The 20,000-nt window shown below is 45.8% G+C and overlaps 1 protein-coding gene across 1 annotated transcript in view; it reads left to right on the plus strand.

Annotated features, from left to right (window-relative positions):
- plxnb2b (plexin b2b) overlaps positions 1-20,000 on the plus strand; it is a 252,668-nt gene that overhangs the window by 227,707 nt on the left and 4,961 nt on the right. Inside the window, exons 28-33 of the mRNA XM_084334929.1 lie at positions 1-45; positions 1,392-1,492; positions 7,364-7,448; positions 14,308-14,459; positions 16,540-16,700; positions 19,726-19,873. The exon at positions 1-45 is cut by the window's left edge and continues 112 nt beyond it. Of these exons, the coding sequence (XP_084191055.1) occupies positions 1-45; positions 1,392-1,492; positions 7,364-7,448; positions 14,308-14,459; positions 16,540-16,700; positions 19,726-19,873 (692 nt within the window). The remainder of the gene's footprint in view (positions 46-1,391; positions 1,493-7,363; positions 7,449-14,307; positions 14,460-16,539; positions 16,701-19,725; positions 19,874-20,000) is intronic.

A 20,000-nucleotide genomic window follows, 5' to 3' on the forward strand; every position in this document is an offset into this window, starting at 1 on the left:
ACCAGCCCTACACCCTCCGCCCCAAGGTGGACAGTGTCGCGCTGGGTGAGTGATGGTTCTCTTCTCGGTGGGGCAAGGGGGGTTAAAGAGCGAGGGTGATACTGTTAGACCAAGTTGGGTCCTGGTCGTCATGGTTCTTTTAGTATTTCTGTTTTTATATTGTAAAGCACTTTGGTACAACTTCGGTTGATTTTAAATGTGCTCTAGAAATAAAGTTGACCTTGACCTCAGGGGAGGGCTTGGAGAGCTAATGCTCTGTAGACCCATTTTTTTTTATAAATTTTTTTTTTTATCTTTTCCCCCCTCCTTTTTCCTCCGATTTTCTCCCATCCCAATGTTAGTCCTTATGCCAATTCCCAATCCCCTTCCTGGTCGCTGCGCACTTACCCCCCACAGTCGGTCTGGGAGAGTGGAGGCTATCACGTGCTTCCTCCGACACACGTCTAGCCAATCAACCGCTTCTTTTCACCTGGCAGCGCGGATTCTCACTGAGAGGGTGTAACGTGTGGAAGGATCACACTATCCCACTTAGATCCTATCCACGCTTAGCAGGCGCCCCGACCGAACTGTAGGAGTCGCTGTTTACAACGACCCAGACCCACCCCGCATGTTCCCATACGTGGTGCAGATCTGGTTTCTGTATGCATTTTAGATAAGAAGAGATCTGTTTTTCTTTCATTGTGGATTAAGATTAAGATAGACCCGTACATTTTGGTAGTACTTTTGGATGAATATGTTATAATAATATAATTATAACTCTGAAATGGTAAAGAATTTTGTACTAAATGTATTTACAAAGCAACATAACAATCGGCTTTGCAGTAATGTTATGGTACCATACCACCAACTGAGCTCTATCTTTACATTATCTCCTCCTCAGAATAGGCCTAATGAACTATTATGCTCTTCTCCCACACACTAATGACTGAAGTGCATCACTGCAAAAAGCCTCAACACAGCATAGCAGACAGCAGGAAGACAGATGACAAAACAATTGATATTAGTTTCAGGATGAATTTATTTCACATTGCACACCATAGGCCACATGCTCAATTGCCTGCAAGAAAATGAAAACAAACACCAAACAATATATAAAGGAAAGAAATCAAGTGCGAATTCGCAATAGCTGTGAAACTTTGTGTGATAGGCCACTCCCATTACCACGCCCCCTTTTAGGCAATTGCCATGAAAACACACACACACAATCTTGACCTCCATGCCAAATTTGTATTTAGATTGTGATCACTAGAGAATGAGTATTTGTGGACCGACCAAACAAGCCACCGACAGAGTGACCTATAGAGCTGCTAGTTGCAGCTAAAGAAAAACTATTGGTGGAATTGCAATAATTCATAGTCCTAATCAAGTTGCTGTTCCTGCCTCCACTACAGAGTGGCGCCCGGGCTCCACAGGGCAGATCCTGTCCGACCTGGACCTGACCTCCCAGAAGGAGGGCCGCTGGAGACGTATCAACACCCTGGCACACTACAATGTAAGCAGCCGGACACCCTTTAGTTTCCTGCCACAGCAGTTGATAGTCTGGGAGCCTCTTGGGTAATACACTTTCCATGCTCTTGGCTCACCTGCTCTTTGGCTTTCATAGTGATACCAGACCACAACCCTTAAAGCTGCAATAACTATATTCTTTTACATTTTCAAAACTTGCTATGACCACTTGCCATCAGAAGGTCTTGACCAGTCATGGTGTTCTACTTGATCAACCCTGCGCAATCCCTGATCAATCAGCAGCCAGTCTGTTGTGATTCCATCATTTCTTTTATTTGTTGACAAAACCCTGGCATGTGCATAAATCTGCATGCATTTAAGATGTTTTTTCCCCCAGTGAATCTCTTAATTAGATGCATATTATGCTATCAGAACAGTGTTATGTTGGTACAGTAGGTGCAGTATTTACCTACCTTCTTTCACAACCAGGAATGTTGTATTTATTGTAGGGCTGCCAATATTAACACATCCATTTTCTTCACTTAACACATTGGTCGCCAAAAACGGCGTAAGTCGTCATTGCCCGCCATGCATTGAACGCCAACAACAGCGTAAATCGTTTTTGGGATCAATATTTCATTTTTTCGCCATGGCATTCATAATTCATCCAGCCTCCCTCCGGACTGCAGCGGCACCCTGTATGAGATTGCAATGCCTCAATACCGCCGCCTGGTGGATGGTCGGGCGAGTTACATTCTCGCCAAAACCGGAAGTGGCAATCGGTGCGTCGAGGAAATCCCTCCGGCAGTCATATCTTGTTACGTGGATCCAGACAAACACTCTAGTGCATTTCGATTAGGGATGTCCCGATCCGATCACGTGATTGGGATCGGGGCCGATCACGTGATTTTCCGAAGATCGGGATCGGCAAAAAAAAATATATAAAAAATCTGGATTTTTTTTTTATTCAACAAACATGACCATGTTCACGTCTTAAACTCATACTGAGGCCTTAGTTTTGGTTTTAAATTGCATATCATCATTCATTTATTTATTGTCACACAGAGCAGAAGAATTTTGCCAAAACAAACCAATAGTATCCAGCTGCAGAACGGCAGACCAGCCACACTCTCAGACCCAAACGCATTACCTTTGATTTAATTATACATCAAATGATTTATGTCAAGGATTGCAATGCCTCGCTTGAATGAAGTTAACTTTTCACCTGAATAACGTCAACATTCAGGGTGAATGTAATGTGAGAAATTGGGATAAAAAAATTATAATAATAATAATTTTTTTGATCGGATCGGGAAAGATCGGTATCGGTAGATACTCAAAATCACATGATCGGGATCGGATCGGGAGAAAAAAATGTGATCGGGACATCCCTAATTTCGATCGCTTTCTAAACGCAATAATCGATATGATTTCGGCGTTTATTGCGCCATACAAACCGGAAATGGATGTAGGAGATCGACGTCAAATAATTGGGATCTTTTTCCTCCAGTCTCATCGGCGAACGGTAAGAGGAATATAACGTTATTTTCAGCCCGATTGTTTATTCATTTCACTGCAAACCATCTGCTCAACATATCAACCCATACTAAATAAAGCCGTTACTGACGATCAAGGAATTATAAACGACCCCCCCCCCTTTTCCTTCACGCATGATGAAGCATAATGTATACCGATCATATACATTTGAATTTTTTAATATAGTGTGTATAGGAAAGAAACGCCAATCGATAATCTATCATATGCGTCAGGGCCTATAACTCTCATTTTTGGAATTACAGCAGAAAACCTTAAAAACATACTTATATTCTAGACCAGACCTGGGCATTGTACGGCCCGCGGGATGATTCTGACCGGCCCGCGAAAGATTACATGATAATAAAAAAAAAAAATAAAAAAAAATAAAATAAAAAATATTTTTTTTTATTTTTTTTTTTTACTTTTTTTTATTTCATGTCAACGTTCACACGCACAGTATACGCTTAGGAGACATGCTCAGAAGATGTTGGTTCTCTTTGGATCCACCTACATATGTGAACAGACATTCTCAGTCATGACGTTTACCAAGTCCAGGTACAGATCCTCTCTCACTGATGAACATCTGGCAGCTGTGCTTCGCATCTCCACCTCAGACATGCAACCTGACTTTGATGGACTTGTTAAAGCTCAACAGAGACAGGATTTCTCACACTGAATGAAAAAAAAGAACTGAAGAACACTAAAATGTGGAAATATAACAAGTGAAATGGGACACTTGATCTTTTTTTGCACAGTTCTGAAAACATAAAATGTTTAATATAGGCATGTAAAGTAAAAAAGGCTACACAACTGGGACACTTTTCTTTACACAGTTCAGTGACATGTCTTGTTTATTTTTGCTATAAGATGATGTGATGTCTTTAGAAAGCTAAGAAAATCCTTGTTTCAATAGTATATGAAACTCAAAATTCCCTTTGTTATTAATGTTTCACATTTTGTTTATCATTTTGGAAATAAATTCTATTTGAATAAATGATATTTTTGAAAGCTATAACCTCACCTTTTAATTGCCAAATAATAACATACACTCTCACCAGGGGTCAAAACAATGCCATTTACTGCTTTTTATATAGAAATAAAATGTATATTATGCATAATTGAGTTTGGAATTTTGGCCCGGCCCCCCAACATATTTTCAGTTGCTCATTCGGCCCCCCGGGAAAAATAATTGCCCACCCCTGTTCTAGACGGTATTAACACAACAATGAATGAAAAAATATAACGTTCCCACATCCTGAACGATAGATAATCGATGTTGAATGGGCCATAGTAATGTCAATATAGCAATACAATTTTAAAAGTTATAGCCCTGCAAAGAAGGTAAACATCTCCATAGGCTTTCAACGGTGGCAGACTGGGTACAATGATGGGCACAACCAATGTGTTAATTTGAAAACCTTAACGCGTAAACAAAAATTAACATTACCCTTTTTGACCCCAACTGCCTCCCATAGCTTTGACATTCAGGCACGTTGGGAAAGTGTGTTTACATTCCCAATCACTCTGACATGCAGTTAGCATTAGCGCACTTGGCACAATTAATGCAAGCACATTAAGACAATTGCATCGATTAACAGCCCTAATTTATTGTAGTTGAAATATAGTAATTCATGCATACATTTTTGTTTTCCAGTGATTTTAATTACAAGATTGTGTATTTAAAATTATCTCTTTGTTGAAACAAGACCAGGCTTTTGTTTTGGGAGAAATTAATGGTTTGTTTAGAGTGGTTACATGCTGCCTGCTAGTGGTCAGACAACAATTATTGCAGCTTTAACCTGTTTAAAACTCAGTAACACAGCACATTGAAATGGTGTGTGTGCGTGTGCGCGTGTGTGTGTGCGTGCGTGTGTGCAGATGTGCAGATGCGAGCGGGAACAGAACTGCATCTGAATTTTTTAGATCCAAACACCTCATAGGCCGGCAATGTCACTCACACACAATTAGCCACTCTGCCCCTTGTGGCAGCTCACAGGCATGGCACTGTGTACATGGGTTCACCTTACTCTCTCATTAGCTATAGAGCTATATTCAAATCATGACATCAGTCACACATATATATAATGGGAATAATGGGAATGTAGGTCATATATATGAATCAGACATGTATATATATATATATATATATATATATATATATATATATATATATATATATATATATATATACATGTCTGATTCATATGGGCTATAGAACATGTCTGATTCACATGGGCTATAGAATATATATGATTCACACCATGAGCTATAGAGCATGTCTGATTCACATCATATGATTCACATCATATATATGATTCATTTCACACCATGAGCTATAGGGAGGTGTAGTCTGACGTCACTGGTTGTTCCACCCGTATAGGGATTTATCATTGGGAAAATGGATTATCGGCTACAATTCTGCCGCATGGAAATTGAAAAGCTTTCCATTTTTGCACAAAATGAGTTCCCTTCTATCACTAACATTATTAACATTAAGCATTTTTGGTTGAAATAAAATTTGGCGATTCGAATATTTTCATGTTGAGCTATAGATTGTGGATGAATAAGCACAGAAAGGTACACCATGCAAATGTTAATGCTTTATTTGTTTTAAACGAGACAATTTAGAAATGGGCAATGGGAAAATCCTTTGCGTTGGACAGAGGGTGGAACACGAAAAACAGCAATGATGTAACCACTACACCTCCCTATAGACTCAGAGCATGTCTGATTCACACCATGAGGTTAGAACATCATGAGTTTAGAACATGTCTGATTCACATCATGAGCTATAGAATATGTCTTGATTCACACCATGAGCTATAGAACATGTCTGATTCACATCATGAGCTATAGAACATGTCTGATTCACATCATGAGCTATAGAATATGACTTGATTCACATCATGAGCTATAGAACATGTCTGATTCACATCATGAGCTATAGAACATGTCTTGATTCACATCATGAGCTATAGAACATGTCTGATTCACATCATGAGCTATAGAACATGTCTGATTCACACCATGAGTTTAGAACATCATGAGTTTAGAACATGTCTGATTCACACCATGAGCTATAGAACATATCTGATTCACACCATGAGATATAGAACATCATGAGATATAGAACATATCTGATTCACACCATGAGATATAGAACATGTCTGATTCACATCATGTATATGATTCACATCATGAGCTATAGAACATGTCTGATTCACACCATGAGCTATAGAACATGTCTGATTCACACCATGAGCTATAGAACATGTCTGATTCACATCATGAGCTATAGAACATGTCTGATTCACACCATGAGCTATAGAACATGTCTGATTCACATCATGAGCTATAGAACATGTCTGATTCACATCATGAGCTATAGAACATGTCTGATTCACACCATGAGCTATAGAACATGTCTGATTCACATCATGAGTTTAGAACATATCTGATTCACATCATGAGCTATAGAACATGTCTGATTCACATCATGAGCTATAGAACATGTCTGGCACAAGCAACACATTCACACCAAGTTCATGCCAAGTTCAAGTTACATCACATAAAAATCTATGATGTCCTGACTCCATTATTATCCACAACACTCTGTCACCTGGGATGATATTTTATATCATCACCACAAACCTGTGAATCTCTCCTCGGATTTAAAACCGTGTGTTGCTGTAGATGTGAGCAAAGCCAGGCCGCACTACAGTATCTTGTTATTGGATCCACTGGGGGGGTACAGGGGAGTTAAGAGGGTTAATCTGATATCGATCCAATGGGAATGTAGGTCATCCACAAATATACACTGTTTTCTCCCAATTATATCCACTTTTCCCCCAAAGTGCTCTTCTTTTTACCCTCTCTTTTCATTCCCTCGTTCCCATTCAGTCTCTGCAGCTGAACTCGTTCAGTCACTCCATGGCGTGGATCGCTATTACTGTAGCCGGCTGGCAGTGTCGGAGTAGTGCTAATCCCTGTGTTTGCAGGGTCTATAATGAGTGAAAGTGGGCAGTAACTACCCCAATAATGGCCCAGTGGCACCCGTCCACTCAGTCACATTGATTATTAATTAGTCCCGAGACGTCCAGTGAAAAGAGGCTGGCCTCAGTGAGTGTGTAATATTGAAATGATGTGAGGTGTGTGTGTGTGTGTGTGTGTAAATGGAAATGGAAATGGACTGCATTTATATAGCGCTTTTATCCAAAGTGCTTTACAACTTATGCCTCATGTTCACCCATTCACTCACACATCCACACACCGACAGCGGAGGTGTGTGCAAATGTGGATAGCAGGAACAGGACGATTCCTCTTTCTTGTGTTTTTCTGCTCACAAATCTCCACTGTTGTTTGTGGTGTGTGTGTGTTCCAGGTCAGGGACAACGCCACGCTGGTTCTATCCAAAGTGCTTCACACTCAGCAGAACTACGACCAGAACCAGGAGAACCACGAGGAGAGTAAGTACCATGTACACACACCAAGGTTATTATAGTGGACTAAAACTGAACTAAAGGCAGTGACCTGAACGCATTCAATGAACGATCGTTCATGAACTCGTTCATATTTTGGGCGAACATGAACTGAACGTACTGTATTTCCACTAGATGAACGTAATGGACCTGTCTCAAACCCTGCCCTCTTTTCTTGATCCTCCAATCACAACTGTCGCTTACCTCGGACAAACCAAGTTTGTCCGAGGTAAGCGACAGTTGTGATTGGAGGATCAAGAAAAGAGGGCAGGGTTTGAGACAGGTCCATTGTGAACACGTTCATTCTCTGCGCTCTATCACAGTATAACTTCGTTCAAAAGTGTGCCCGATTTTGGACGGGCGCACACACACTGTACACACCGAAAGGTGTTGCGCGCGGAGAGAGAGACTCGTTACGCAAGACGCGGGCCGCCCCTTCAAGGCAACGGTAGGGGAAACACTGATCAATAATCACAGTATGATGGAAATGCCAGTATTCTGATTGCTGTCTGTGGTTTATGGGTTGTGGCAATAATTTGGACAAATAATAGCTTGCAGCAACGTATTGAAAAAGGAACTATAAGCAAGTTCATTTTTGAAAACATGAACTTTAATTAAAAACAAATTATTATGAACTGAACTAGTTCATTTAAAAAATGTGTGAACTGTGAACTGAACTAGTTCATGTAGAAAGTGAACTTTCCCAACACTGAATAAAGGTCACACTCGGTGTAAAAAAAGAAATATATATTGTGGCAGATATCACCCCCCCCCGTCCCATGGCTATGTGAAGGATGGGAGATACTACTGCCACGGGAGGAGTGGAAGCAATTAGGCAGCTGATTAGGACTGATAGAACACACCTGTGCACCATTAGATCACCCACATCCCACACGCACACACACCAGACACGCATACTATAAAACACTAGGACAGATAGAGTTTAGTTGAGAGGAGGTGAGGTAGGAGCTAAGTACGAAGAGAAAGAGATTGTTGTTGACAGAGTTTTGTGAGGTGAGAGGTAGTGAGAGGAGAGGTGAAGGTGAGAAGGTGTTCATTGTGTACTGGATCCTAGACTGGCTGAGAAACCCCCTTGTGTACTGACCCTGGACCAGAAGACTACTCTGAGTATTGAACAATCCCTTTTTTTGTACGAGAGCCTGTTTTGTGTTTTTGACCTCGGACTGTATTACGACCATTCGAATTGCCCATCGGACTATATTCTGCCCTTGATTGATATTGTGGCGATAAGAAAGTAGCGAGCCAGAGACGTGGTTCGAGTTGAGGTACTTTACTTCTCACTCACATAGCATTTACAATAACAACAAAGTTAACCCGGAACCGGAAGTGGTATTTAACCTGTCCCCTAAACAGTACAACCCACACGCTTAAAGGCACAAGCCCACCTTGGTGAATGTCTCTTAATATAGGTCACCACACAGGCCCCCCCAGAATTCACCAATACAAAAACTGCAACTAATTAATAGCCAGTGAACAGTCCATCAGTGAACAGATCACAGCATGAAATAGTCAACGTGGAGGGGGACGGATCAAGCGGCCGAACCGACTGCGCTTAACCAGAGGGGGACTAAGGGAGATAAGTGGAACCAGCGGCCGGGCCACGGAAGGGGCCAAGGCCGGAACAGAGGATAGGGCAGGGGTCTGAGCCGAAACCGGGGGGCGCCCCCGCCGCGGGGGTAGGGCCAACTTAACTGGTTCGTCCTTGTCCAAGTGAGCAGGCTTAAGACGGTCTATAGTGACCCGCTCTGGCCTGCCTCCCATGTCCACAACAAAGTTTTTAGTGCCTGCCTCCAAGACACGGAAAGGCCCGTCATAAGGGGGCTGCAGCGGGGTCCGATGGCTGTCGTGCCGGATGAAAACATATTTGGCCAATGGCAGGTCCCTGGGGACGTAGGACTGGGGAAGGCAGTGGCGGGATGTTGGAATGGGAATAAGGGCATCGGCAACACCCCGGGACGCCTGTTCCTTAATGATAAGCAAGCAGTGCAAGAATGCGGAAGCATTCTACCGTAGTGGCGTGCGGTAATGCGGCTTTCATTTTCCGCCGCCCAGCGCCCAGGTGCGTGCACCGGCGGCGGCGTGCTCGCGCGAGGTGCCCGCGCATGCGCATGAGATCCCGCCTTGGTTCGACACGAGCGGAGCTCAATATATATAAGTCACCGCCCCTTATTCAGTATCGAGAAATAGCTCAATTGGCAACACTGCATGGCTGTGGATCCTACAGCTCGTTTGCTGGCGAGTTCGAATCCCATAAAATATATTTTTTTTAACGTGATTTTTTTTTAACGTGTATTCTTTCGCCGGTTAAGGTTAGGCATGGTTAAGGTTAAGGTTAAGGTTAGGCATTGTTTCGGAGTTGGTTAAGGTTAGAACGGTTAAGTTTAGGCGCTGTTAAGGAGCTGGTTAAGGTTAGAGTTTGTCAAAGAGAATGGCAATATTCTTTCTATGGTTAAGGTTAGGCATGGTTAAGGTTAAGGTTAAGGTTAGGCATTGTTTCGGAGTTGGTTAAGGTTAGAACGGTTAAGTTTAGGCGCTGTTAAGGAGCTGGTTAAGGTTAGAGTTTGTCAAAGAGAATGGCAATAGACAGCCTATTTCCGCGCGACAGCTCCCAAAGCGGGCCTGAAAAGAAAGGCGCTTTACCGTAGTGGCGTGCGGTGACGAATGCTTCCGCATTTTTGCACTGCTTGCTTATCATTAAGGTAGACGCCCCCGGGACACTGCTCGATGGGAGGCGACGGACCAGGACGCTGTGGCCCCCGGAAGAAACTCCCCAGGGACCCGCAGCGGCTGGCCGTACACCAGCTCGGCGGACGAGGCCTGGAGGTCCTCCTTGGGGGCAGAACGAAGACCAAGCAAGACCCACGGGAGGCGGTCAACCCAGGCGCCATCCGTAAGGGCAGCCCGAAGAGCGGCCTTCATGTCCCTATGGAACCGCTCGCAAAGTCCGTTGCCCTGCGGGTTGTACGCCGTAGTGCGGTGGATCTTCACCCCCAGGTGCTCCGCAACTGCAGTCCAGAGCTCCGAAGTGAATTGGGGGCCCCTGTCGCTTGTGATGTCCCCCGGTGTGCCAAAACGGGCCACCCAGCAGCCGATGAACGCCCGGGCCACCTCCGCTGCCGTAGTGGAGGACAGTGGAACAGCCTCCGGCCACCTGGTGGTCCTGTCCACCATGGTGAGGAGGTGAGTATATCCATGGGAGGGGGGCAGGGGGCCCACCAGGTCCACATTCACCTGGTCGAACCGCCTCTCCGGCACTATAAACGGTGCCAAAGGGGCTTTGGTATGGCGGTGCACCTTGGCACGCTGGCACGCCACACATGAGCTAGCCCAGGTCCTAACATCCTTCCGGAGGCCAGGCCACACAAACTTGACCCCCACCAGCTTAGTCGAGGCCTTCACACCTGGGTGGGAAAGGCTGTGGATCATGTTAAAAACCCGGCGCCGCCAGGCCGTAGGCACCATAGGGCGCGGTTGGCCAGTGGAGACGTCGCAGAGGAGAGTGGCGTTAGCTGTGTCGAACACCACATCCTCCAGCTGCAGTGCGGTAGGACCCGTCCGATAGGCCTGAATGTCCGAGTCCGTGGCTTGGTCTGCCGCCATGGCGGCATAATCGAGTCCCAAGTGGACGGACCCGATGACCGCCCGAGAGAGGCAGTCGGCGACAAAGTTGTCCTTGCCCGCCACGTGCTGAATGTCCGTGGTTAACTCGGAGATCGCCGATAGCTGCCGCTGCTGACGTCCCGACCACGGCTCCGAGGTCTTGGCCATGGAGAAAGTTAGCGGCTTGTGGTCCACAAAGGCAGTGAACTGGCGGCCTTCCAACAGGAATCTAAAGTGCCTGGTGGCGAGGAACAGACCCAGCAGTTCCCTGTCGAAAGTACTGTACTTACGCTCGTTGTCGCGGAGCTGTTTGCTAAAAAAGGCCAGTGGCTGCCAGGCACCGCCCACCCACTGCTCGCACACCGCCCCCACTGCATAGTCAGAGGCGTCTGTCGTGAGGGCGACCGGGGCAGTGGGAGAGGGGTGCGCCAGCAGAGCAGCGTTGGCTAGCGCGTTCTTGGCAGCCCCAAAAGCGCTGTCCATCCCCGAGGACCAATCTAACTCGTCCTTGGGCACTTTGCCCCGCAGGGCCTCATACAAGGGTCGCATGAGGTGGGCAGCATGGGGAAGGAACCGGTTGTAAAAGTTCACCATGCCCAGGAACTCCTGTAGAGCCCGTACGGTGCGGGGACGAGGAAAACTGGCCACGGCCTCCACCCTGGCGGGGAGTGGGGTGGCTCCCTGTGGAGCGACATGGTGTCCGAGGAAAGTGATGGAGGACTGCCCGAACTGGCACTTGGTCGGGTTGACGATGAGGCCGTGTTTACTGAGCCGCTCAAACAGCTGCTGGAGGTGTGTCATGTGCTCCTCTATGGACGTACTGGCTACAAGAATGTCATCCAAGTACACAAACAAAAATGGCATGTCCTGGAGCACAGAGTCCATCAGGCGCTGAAACGTCTGCGCCGCCCCCATGAGCCCGAAAGGCATTCTTAGGAATTCGAAAAGCCCAAAGGGTGTAATAACAGCTGTCTTTGGCACATCCCGTGGATGGACCGGCACCTGGTGGTAACCGCGCACCAGGTCCACCTTGGAGAAGATGACAGCCCCTGCCAGGTGGGTAGAGAAGTCCTGTATGTGCGGAACAGGGTACCGGTCGGGGGTTGTGGCGTTATTAAGGCGACGGAAATCGCCGCATGGGCGCCAACCTCCGCCAGCCTTTGTAACCATGTGTAATGGAGAAGCCCACGGGCTGTTCGAGCGGCGCACAATGCCAAGTCGCTCCATGGTGGAAAACTCCCCCCTGGCGATTGCCAGCTTGGCTGAGTCGAGGCGCCGGGCCCGGGCATAGACTGGGGGGCCCTCTGTGGTAATATGGTGTTCCACACCGTGTTTGGCCACTGCAGATGAGAACGTGGGTGTGGTGAGGTCAGGGAACCCGGCGAGCAGGCGTTCATACGGGTCCCCGGTGGCAAGTGTGTTCAACAGGCAGAGAGCTCCGCCCCCCCCAACCGCCCCAAGTGTGCAGGGGTAAGAGGAAAAAGAGAGGGCATCGATCAAGCGACAGTTTTTAACATCTACCAGTAAGCTGAAAGCACAGAGGAAGTCTGCTCCCAGGAGCGGCGTGGACACCGCAGCCATCACAAAACCCCAGCCGAAACGGCGCCCCCCAAAACACACCTCCACATACCTGGTGCCGTAGGTACGTATGGGCGTACCGTTCGCTGCGTCCATCTGGGGCCCGTGTCTGCCGTCCATGGTGTCCACGCCCTGTGCCGGCAGGATGCTGCGTTGCGCGCCCGAGTCCACCAGCAGCCGCCGGCCAGACAAGGAGTCGGTGATAAACAATAGCTTGCAGTCATGGCCGGCACCCACAGCCACTAATGAGCGCCGGCCCTGGCGTTTCCCTGCCCCTTGAAACTGCATGGCTTGCGACACTGCTTGGCCCTGTCCCCAAACCTGGCATGGTAATAGCAGAGCCCATCGTCGGGTTGGCGTCGGGCTGTCACCGCAGCCGCGGTGTCTGTATAGGCCTCCAGTGGTGGGGCAGAGGTGCCCTGGTGGGGCAGCAGCGCATGGACAAACTGCTGCTGCCTGTTGGCCAGGAAAACCCTGTCCGCTTCTGCAGCCAGGCCGCGATAGTCCTTGGTGGAGGAGAGGAGGGAACTCGCCAGTGCTGTGCGCACAGGCACTGGAAGCTGTCGCAAGAAAATGTGTGTAAATAGAAAAGAGGGATCAGCTGATCCCAGTACAGCCAGCATTTTTTCCATCAACTCCGACGGTTTGCCATCGCCGAGGCCGTTGAGGGACAGCAGGCGGTCCGCTTTCTCCGTCAGGGTCACCAATGTGGCGATAAGAAAGTAGCGAGCCAGAGACGTGGTTCGAGTTGAGGTACTTTACTTCTCACTCACATAGCATTTACAATAACAACAAAGTTAACCCGGAACCGGAAGTGGTATTTAACCTGTCCCCTAAACAGTACAACCCACACGCTTAAAGGCACAAGCCCACCTTGGTGAATGTCTCTTAATATAGGTCACCACAATATTGTACTTTAATTTGTTTGTTTTTGAACCGTGACGAGTCTGAACACCACCAGGCTCGTCACAATATATATATATATATTGTGTACTTATAAAACAAACAAAATTAAATTACTTTTACGTATATACGTTTTAGTATATGTAAATGTGTCATCACATCAAGTGTGAGGAGTTGGTGCACATGTTCATTGAGATTGGGATGTCTACATAAAGTTCATAAAGTGTTTTTGTTACACACACACACACACACACACACACACACACACACACACACACACACACACACACACTAACACACACACGCTAACACACTCCTTGATGCAGGAGTGACAAGTCTGGATCAGATGTAAACTCTGTAACATAAATAATGCTCCTCTCTCATCCTCCCCCCTTGGCGCTCGTGTTAACATCCCCGTGCTCATTTAACATGCTAATGCATCTTGTTTTATGTATAGCATCAGAAGCTCAGATGCCGCGTGGTGATGAGATGCACTTTCATCTGTGGCTTTGCGCTGTGTGTACACTTGATAAACAGAAACAACACTGTTGTTTCAAACAGTTGTATACACTTTGATATTCTCCCCGTATTTAAATGTGGATACCTTGCCATTTTTACTCTTTTGAATATTTTTACGAGAAAAATATGTTTGCTCCCTAAAGAATTTGAATTATTTAAAGAAAGTATGAAAGTAAGAAATTGTGTGTGTGTATGTGTCTCTCTCTCTCTCTCTCTCTCTCTCTAGGAAACGCCCTGTTAGAAGACGACAAGGTGTTCCACTTGGTGAGGCCAGCGGACGAGCTGGACGAGATCAAGTCCAAGAGGGGCAGCATGAAGGACAAGTCCATGACCAAAGCCATCACAGAGATCTATCTGACGCGCCTGCTCTCTGTCAAGGTACGGACAGACAGACGGATACGGATGCTGGTTAAGTCCTTTATTTATCCATGGGAAGTCATTTAGGGTTGAGTCGCCGGCTCTGGCGTGGCCAAATACACCTGTTTGTTCCAGCTTGTTTTAATTTATTGAGGCCTGACTCAGATGGCATCACAGGCACAACATGGCATTGTCCCTGGTGGCTTCCAATGAGCCCAATTTCATTCAGATATTTTGAGAACCGCTGTAAAGGGTTATACCGAAATGATCAAAATTCCTATCAAAATGATATCAATATACAATATACAGTATTTAATGAATATATCAAAAACTCTATTTCCATCCATATCCCTTAAGCGATGAAATGGCAGGTATCCACAGATTCCCCCAGATGTCTGGTTTCAGGTGATGCCTCTATCTTCACTCTAGCTTTACAACTGAGCAGTAATGTCCAAAACATCGGAATGTCATATGGTTCTATGGAGGGATACTGCTTAACAACACATGATGCAACTACCTTTGTTGAGAGGTTATCCCACAGCAATCTATTCATATGGACCCCCCCCCCAAAGATAATCTGTGTACATGTTTGTAAAGCTCATTGCCCAGCAAACATGACTTGGCTTCCAGTCAAGTCCGGCATACATTTTAACTAAGATCCTCCTCATCACCTACAAATCCCTTCACTCCCCCTTGGCCCCCGTTACCTAGCTGACCTCCTCCATCCCTACATCCCACCCCGGAGGCTGCGGTCCTCTGACTCCGTTCTCCTCTCCATCCCCATCACCAACCTGTGCACTGTCGGTCCCAGAGCCTTCTCTGTTGCCGCACCCTCCAAACATCTGCAGTGCTACATCCCTGGACTCATTCAAATTTCAACTCAAATCTCACCTCTTCAGTCTTCACCAAATGTATTAATGACTCTGCCTGATTTCCCTCTTTTCTTTCTTTTTACTTAATTGCTCCTTCCCCTTAGTTTGCCCCCTCCACTGTTGACTCATTGAGTGCCACGCCCTTTCCCCATCTGCACTGGCTGGCGCCAGCTTTTCTTGACCATTTTCACGATATTTCACGATCTTTGCGGAGCTATTGTATATTCTATATGGCTCATTTGACAGACACTATTTCTAGTCCAACATGTAAAAAAGTGTTTGTTTCTACATACCTTCGTTTGTTTACAATTCCAAGCTAAACATTGCCCCGTTTCACTAAGATCCAGGCTGGTTTCCTAGATCGTGAGATAAAATGTGTTTTGTGCAGCGTATGCGCAAATCTCGCGGCTGCTCGCTTGACACTTGATATATTATTGCCAGGTCAAAGGTAAACACATGACCTTGTTTCTTCACAAAGCCGTGGGGGGGGGGGTCGTCATTTATCCGACGCTGTGTGCATACAAACGCATGTTTTATGATGGAGTTTCGGTAAAGTACACGTAAAACAGACATTACCTTTGGTTTAGAGGTACTCCATTTCTCACTTCGAGTCCAAAAGTGTCTTGAATCAGAACAGGATCATACATATAACGTTAGGTAGCCGCCCTCATCCGTCTTCTTTATCTGCTCGGGCCAGACTATAGACGGAGCCGAATAGGTTTCCTCATCGGTCGGTTTGATTATAGTTGTTTTACGTTTTACCAGTAGTGCTTAGTCCAACAAACGCACCTTATCGTCCATAATCATCATCCATATAATTCATTTTGTCTTTTTCATAATATCCAATAGTTCGCTCTTGGCGATCGCGATTGTCGAACGTGTCCTGCTCACTGCTGCTCGCAAAGAGTACCTAGTTGTTTTTGGGGACTGTGGGGCCGGCACTAATAACACACTAATAGCTGGCCCATGATGTTCATAAGGTAGGCGATACTGCCACCTGGCGGATTTCTATCGTCATTGCAATTCCAACGTTGTGTGCCAGGGAGCTCCGGCTGGATGTTCAGAATACTCACTATTTGGCACCCAACGGTTGGCGGGCAATAACGAGTTTACTGCGTACATAACCACCAACCTGCGCACTGTCGGCCCCAGGGCCTTCTCTGAGTTGACTCGTTATTGGCACCCGTTGAGTTAAGCGCTCTGTCTCACCCGCGTTTTATCTCCTCCAGGGTACGTTACAGCAGTTCGTCGACGACTTCTTCCGCAGCGTGCTGTGCTCGGGGGCCGCGGTGCCGCCGGCCGTCAAATACTTCTTCGACTTCCTGGACGAGCAGGCGCTGAAACACGACAACGTGGACGAGGAGACCATCCACATCTGGAAGACAAACAGGTGCACTATATGCTAAAATCTCTGTATATCCGTTTTCTCACTCACTCCCATTCTCTGTCTCTCCATCTCTCCACACACACACACATGCACACACACACACACGCACGCACGCACGCACGCACACACACACAAACCCCCTGACTTCCCAGAGACAACACTCTCAAGATACAAAAGTACTTATCTAAGAAACAACAGAATACAAATGTGGGATTTCCAGCTCATTTCGTTTGCATTTGCAATCTCCATGCTGCTCCCGTGTGACATTTAAGAGCATAAATTAGTGTCACGTCTGCTGAAGCTCAAGCACAATGGACAAGGCGTTGCATGTAGATGCCAGTGATTGACGGAAGCCTGGCGAGAGAGAGAGAGAGAGAGAGAGAGAGAGCGCAGCCAGGCCCAGGCAGGACAGGAGATGATGGCTGATTTAAATAATTACTTACTTTACTCCGCAATCGGCGTACGCCCATCTTACTTATCAAACCAACAGAGGGTCTGGTATTAAATATGAATGTGTGTATATCAGCCATAACGACAAATAAAGATGGTAATTATGTCCCTAGCTAATTTATTTTGTACCACTACAACGCATCGTGTGTGTGTGTGTTTTTTTGTACTCTTCTATTGTTTACCCACTGCCGTCATCCCAGGAGATGTTCACAAACCAATATGAATTCATATGTTCCGCGTCTCGGTCTATAATGCCTGGGATTCACACACACACACAGAGAGATAGAGGAGGAAGAGAATAAAAATTTAAAATCTCCAGAATCCCTTTAGGAAACTCTTTGAAATTCACAGGCTGATGGGGTACTGCAAAGCGTTGTACGGCACATGTGTTTGTGCATGCGGAATGGAAATGAGCACAAGTGCTTGAGCATTCATGATGTAGTCCACGCTTTATGTTGTGCGGCTACCGAGGACTTGAAAGGTGAGCGTATTGCCATTAGCTGAGCATTGCTAATCACCATTCATTAGGCCGGTCAGGAAACATTGAGTCATTGACTAGGCTCATTGAGCATAGATAATTTTTTTTGTTGCTATTCCCGCCTTTTTGACAACAAAAAAAAGCACTTCCTTTGAGGTGGACTTACATTAACCAGTATTTCTTGTTGAAAACGAGGTCTGCATAATCTGAAATGGTAATGGATGCCAATTGCTTTAACTGGCTGATGCCAACAAGAAAGCCTTTTCTACATTTGAATGTCTTACACTGCACGCAATTGAAGGCAAGACGTTGCTGAGACCATGAGATGCTTCCACACATCTAATTGCCCAGTACTCTTCACAACAGCAGATTTATAGCTGTGATGTGGTGGTTGTAATTTTTCCCATGTACAACATTTGGTACCCATTTACATTAATTATCCCATGAATCCACACTGTAGTGTCTTAGCATAAGCATATCCAATCATATGGAACACTGACTTGGGCTAACAAGTATTTGTGCACGTTTGAACTATTATTATATTATATATTATCACTCACTTCACTCTGGCCAGCGCTGAATGCAGTAGACTGTGATCTCTCTTCTGCTTTAATTACACACCACACACAATGCTATCGCCATCAGCAATGTATTCTAGCCACTGCGCTGCCATAGCAAAATGTCACCCCACTCAGTAAAGCTACAGAAGTGGCCTAATGTAAACCACAACTTAGTGAACATATCAATACACTACAAATCTACAAATCAGAACAAGATAAGAGATGGAACCGACAGTAGTTTAGGTGAGGTTTGCTACTGTCGTCATGTGTAGCTACTCGTCATGCATAACGTTAACTAGCGGTAGGTAGCACTATTCGCCTCATTCACTTTGCCGCCATTTTAGTCAAGCTTCATGTAATGTGAGGTACGGAAGCGGGAGTGCCCGTTAACTCCAGTTATAGCTATAAAAATGCCACTTTAAGAACCGAAGTAGTCAAAACAACAGGCAGAAATACAGAAATCTGAATTACAAGCTCGTGATGACCTGACTCAGCTGTGAATTAGTCATCAGCTCATTGAAATGCGTTTCATAGCCAAAACAAAGATGGCGGCGAAGTGATTAAGGCGAATAAAAAAATAGTACCGAGAACGAAGAAGTTAATCTCACTCACCGAAACGTCTTAGAAAACCACTACATTGTCTCCGAATCAGAGCAGATGGGGCATTCAGTTATCTCAACTCCTTGCCGTCTTTAATTGAGTCGGCGAGTCCAGGAGGGACAGATAGAGTTCCTCGTCGCAAAGCTCCACAGTAACGTCAGTTCATGAGTTAGCTAGTAGTCTGTGAGTTAACTAACCACTTTCTCATCTTTGAGCTACACAAAATAGGAAAATAATATAGATATATGTATCCGGAATACACGTGTCATTCAAACCGGTCATGTGGTTGAGAGGAAATGCTTTGAAGTGCCTCAAGTCAACTCGGTTCACACTACAGCACAGACATCATTGCTAGGAGGCGCCAAGGAAACAAACAAGCAGGATTTGTAAGCCTGATTTGAATAACCAAATAAAACATTTAGTTTTAATTTAATATATGCCAGATGCATATTCAACCCAGCTACATCTATGGCATTTACATTCATGGAAAAACAAATCAAAAGTTAGTTGCAGTAAGGGGAAGCTGTTGCACCCCCCCGCACCCCCACTTCCAACGTGCCTTCCTTTTGTTTTTGCTTGTTAATAGGTTAGTAATGGGGTCATGGTTTGTAGCCTATAACAATCAATCAAAATGTCATGCTCATAGTGTACTTATGGAGGTGTTATGAACATGTTGAGATGCTGTTTATTTGACAGTGCATTTAAAACGAGTAATGCATTATACGTACATCCAGTTAATGTTAATCGTTACCGACAACAGGTGATTATTATTAGGTAATTATTATTAATAAATGACGACCACAGCCAATGAGCTGTGTCTATGGCATTGCACCATTTGTATTTGAAATGCATGTCACACGCCATGAGAATACTATGAATAACAACAATGATAATGATGATACCCCCCCCCCCCCACCACCCTCTTCTCTTTCCTGTCCAGTCTTCCTCTGCGCTTCTGGGTGAATATCCTGAAGAACCCCCACTTCATCTTCGACATCCATGTGACAGAGGTGGTGGACGCCTCGCTGTCTGTCGTCGCCCAGACCTTCATGGACGCCTGCACCAAGAGCGAGCACAAGCTGAGCCGGGTGAGTGCGCTGGTGGAGGAGGGAGGTGGTGGTCAATTATTAGAAGAAGGAGCTGTAGGGAGAAGAGAGTGAATAATGTCCTTTTTTCACTCTGCCTGTCCAGGTTAAAATAGCATAGCAGGTCCGG

The sequence above is a fragment of the Notolepis coatsorum genome, assembly GCF_963971535.1.
Source record: "Notolepis coatsorum genome assembly, chromosome: 18".
Classification (NCBI taxonomy): domain Eukaryota; kingdom Metazoa; phylum Chordata; class Actinopteri; order Aulopiformes; family Paralepididae; genus Notolepis; species Notolepis coatsorum.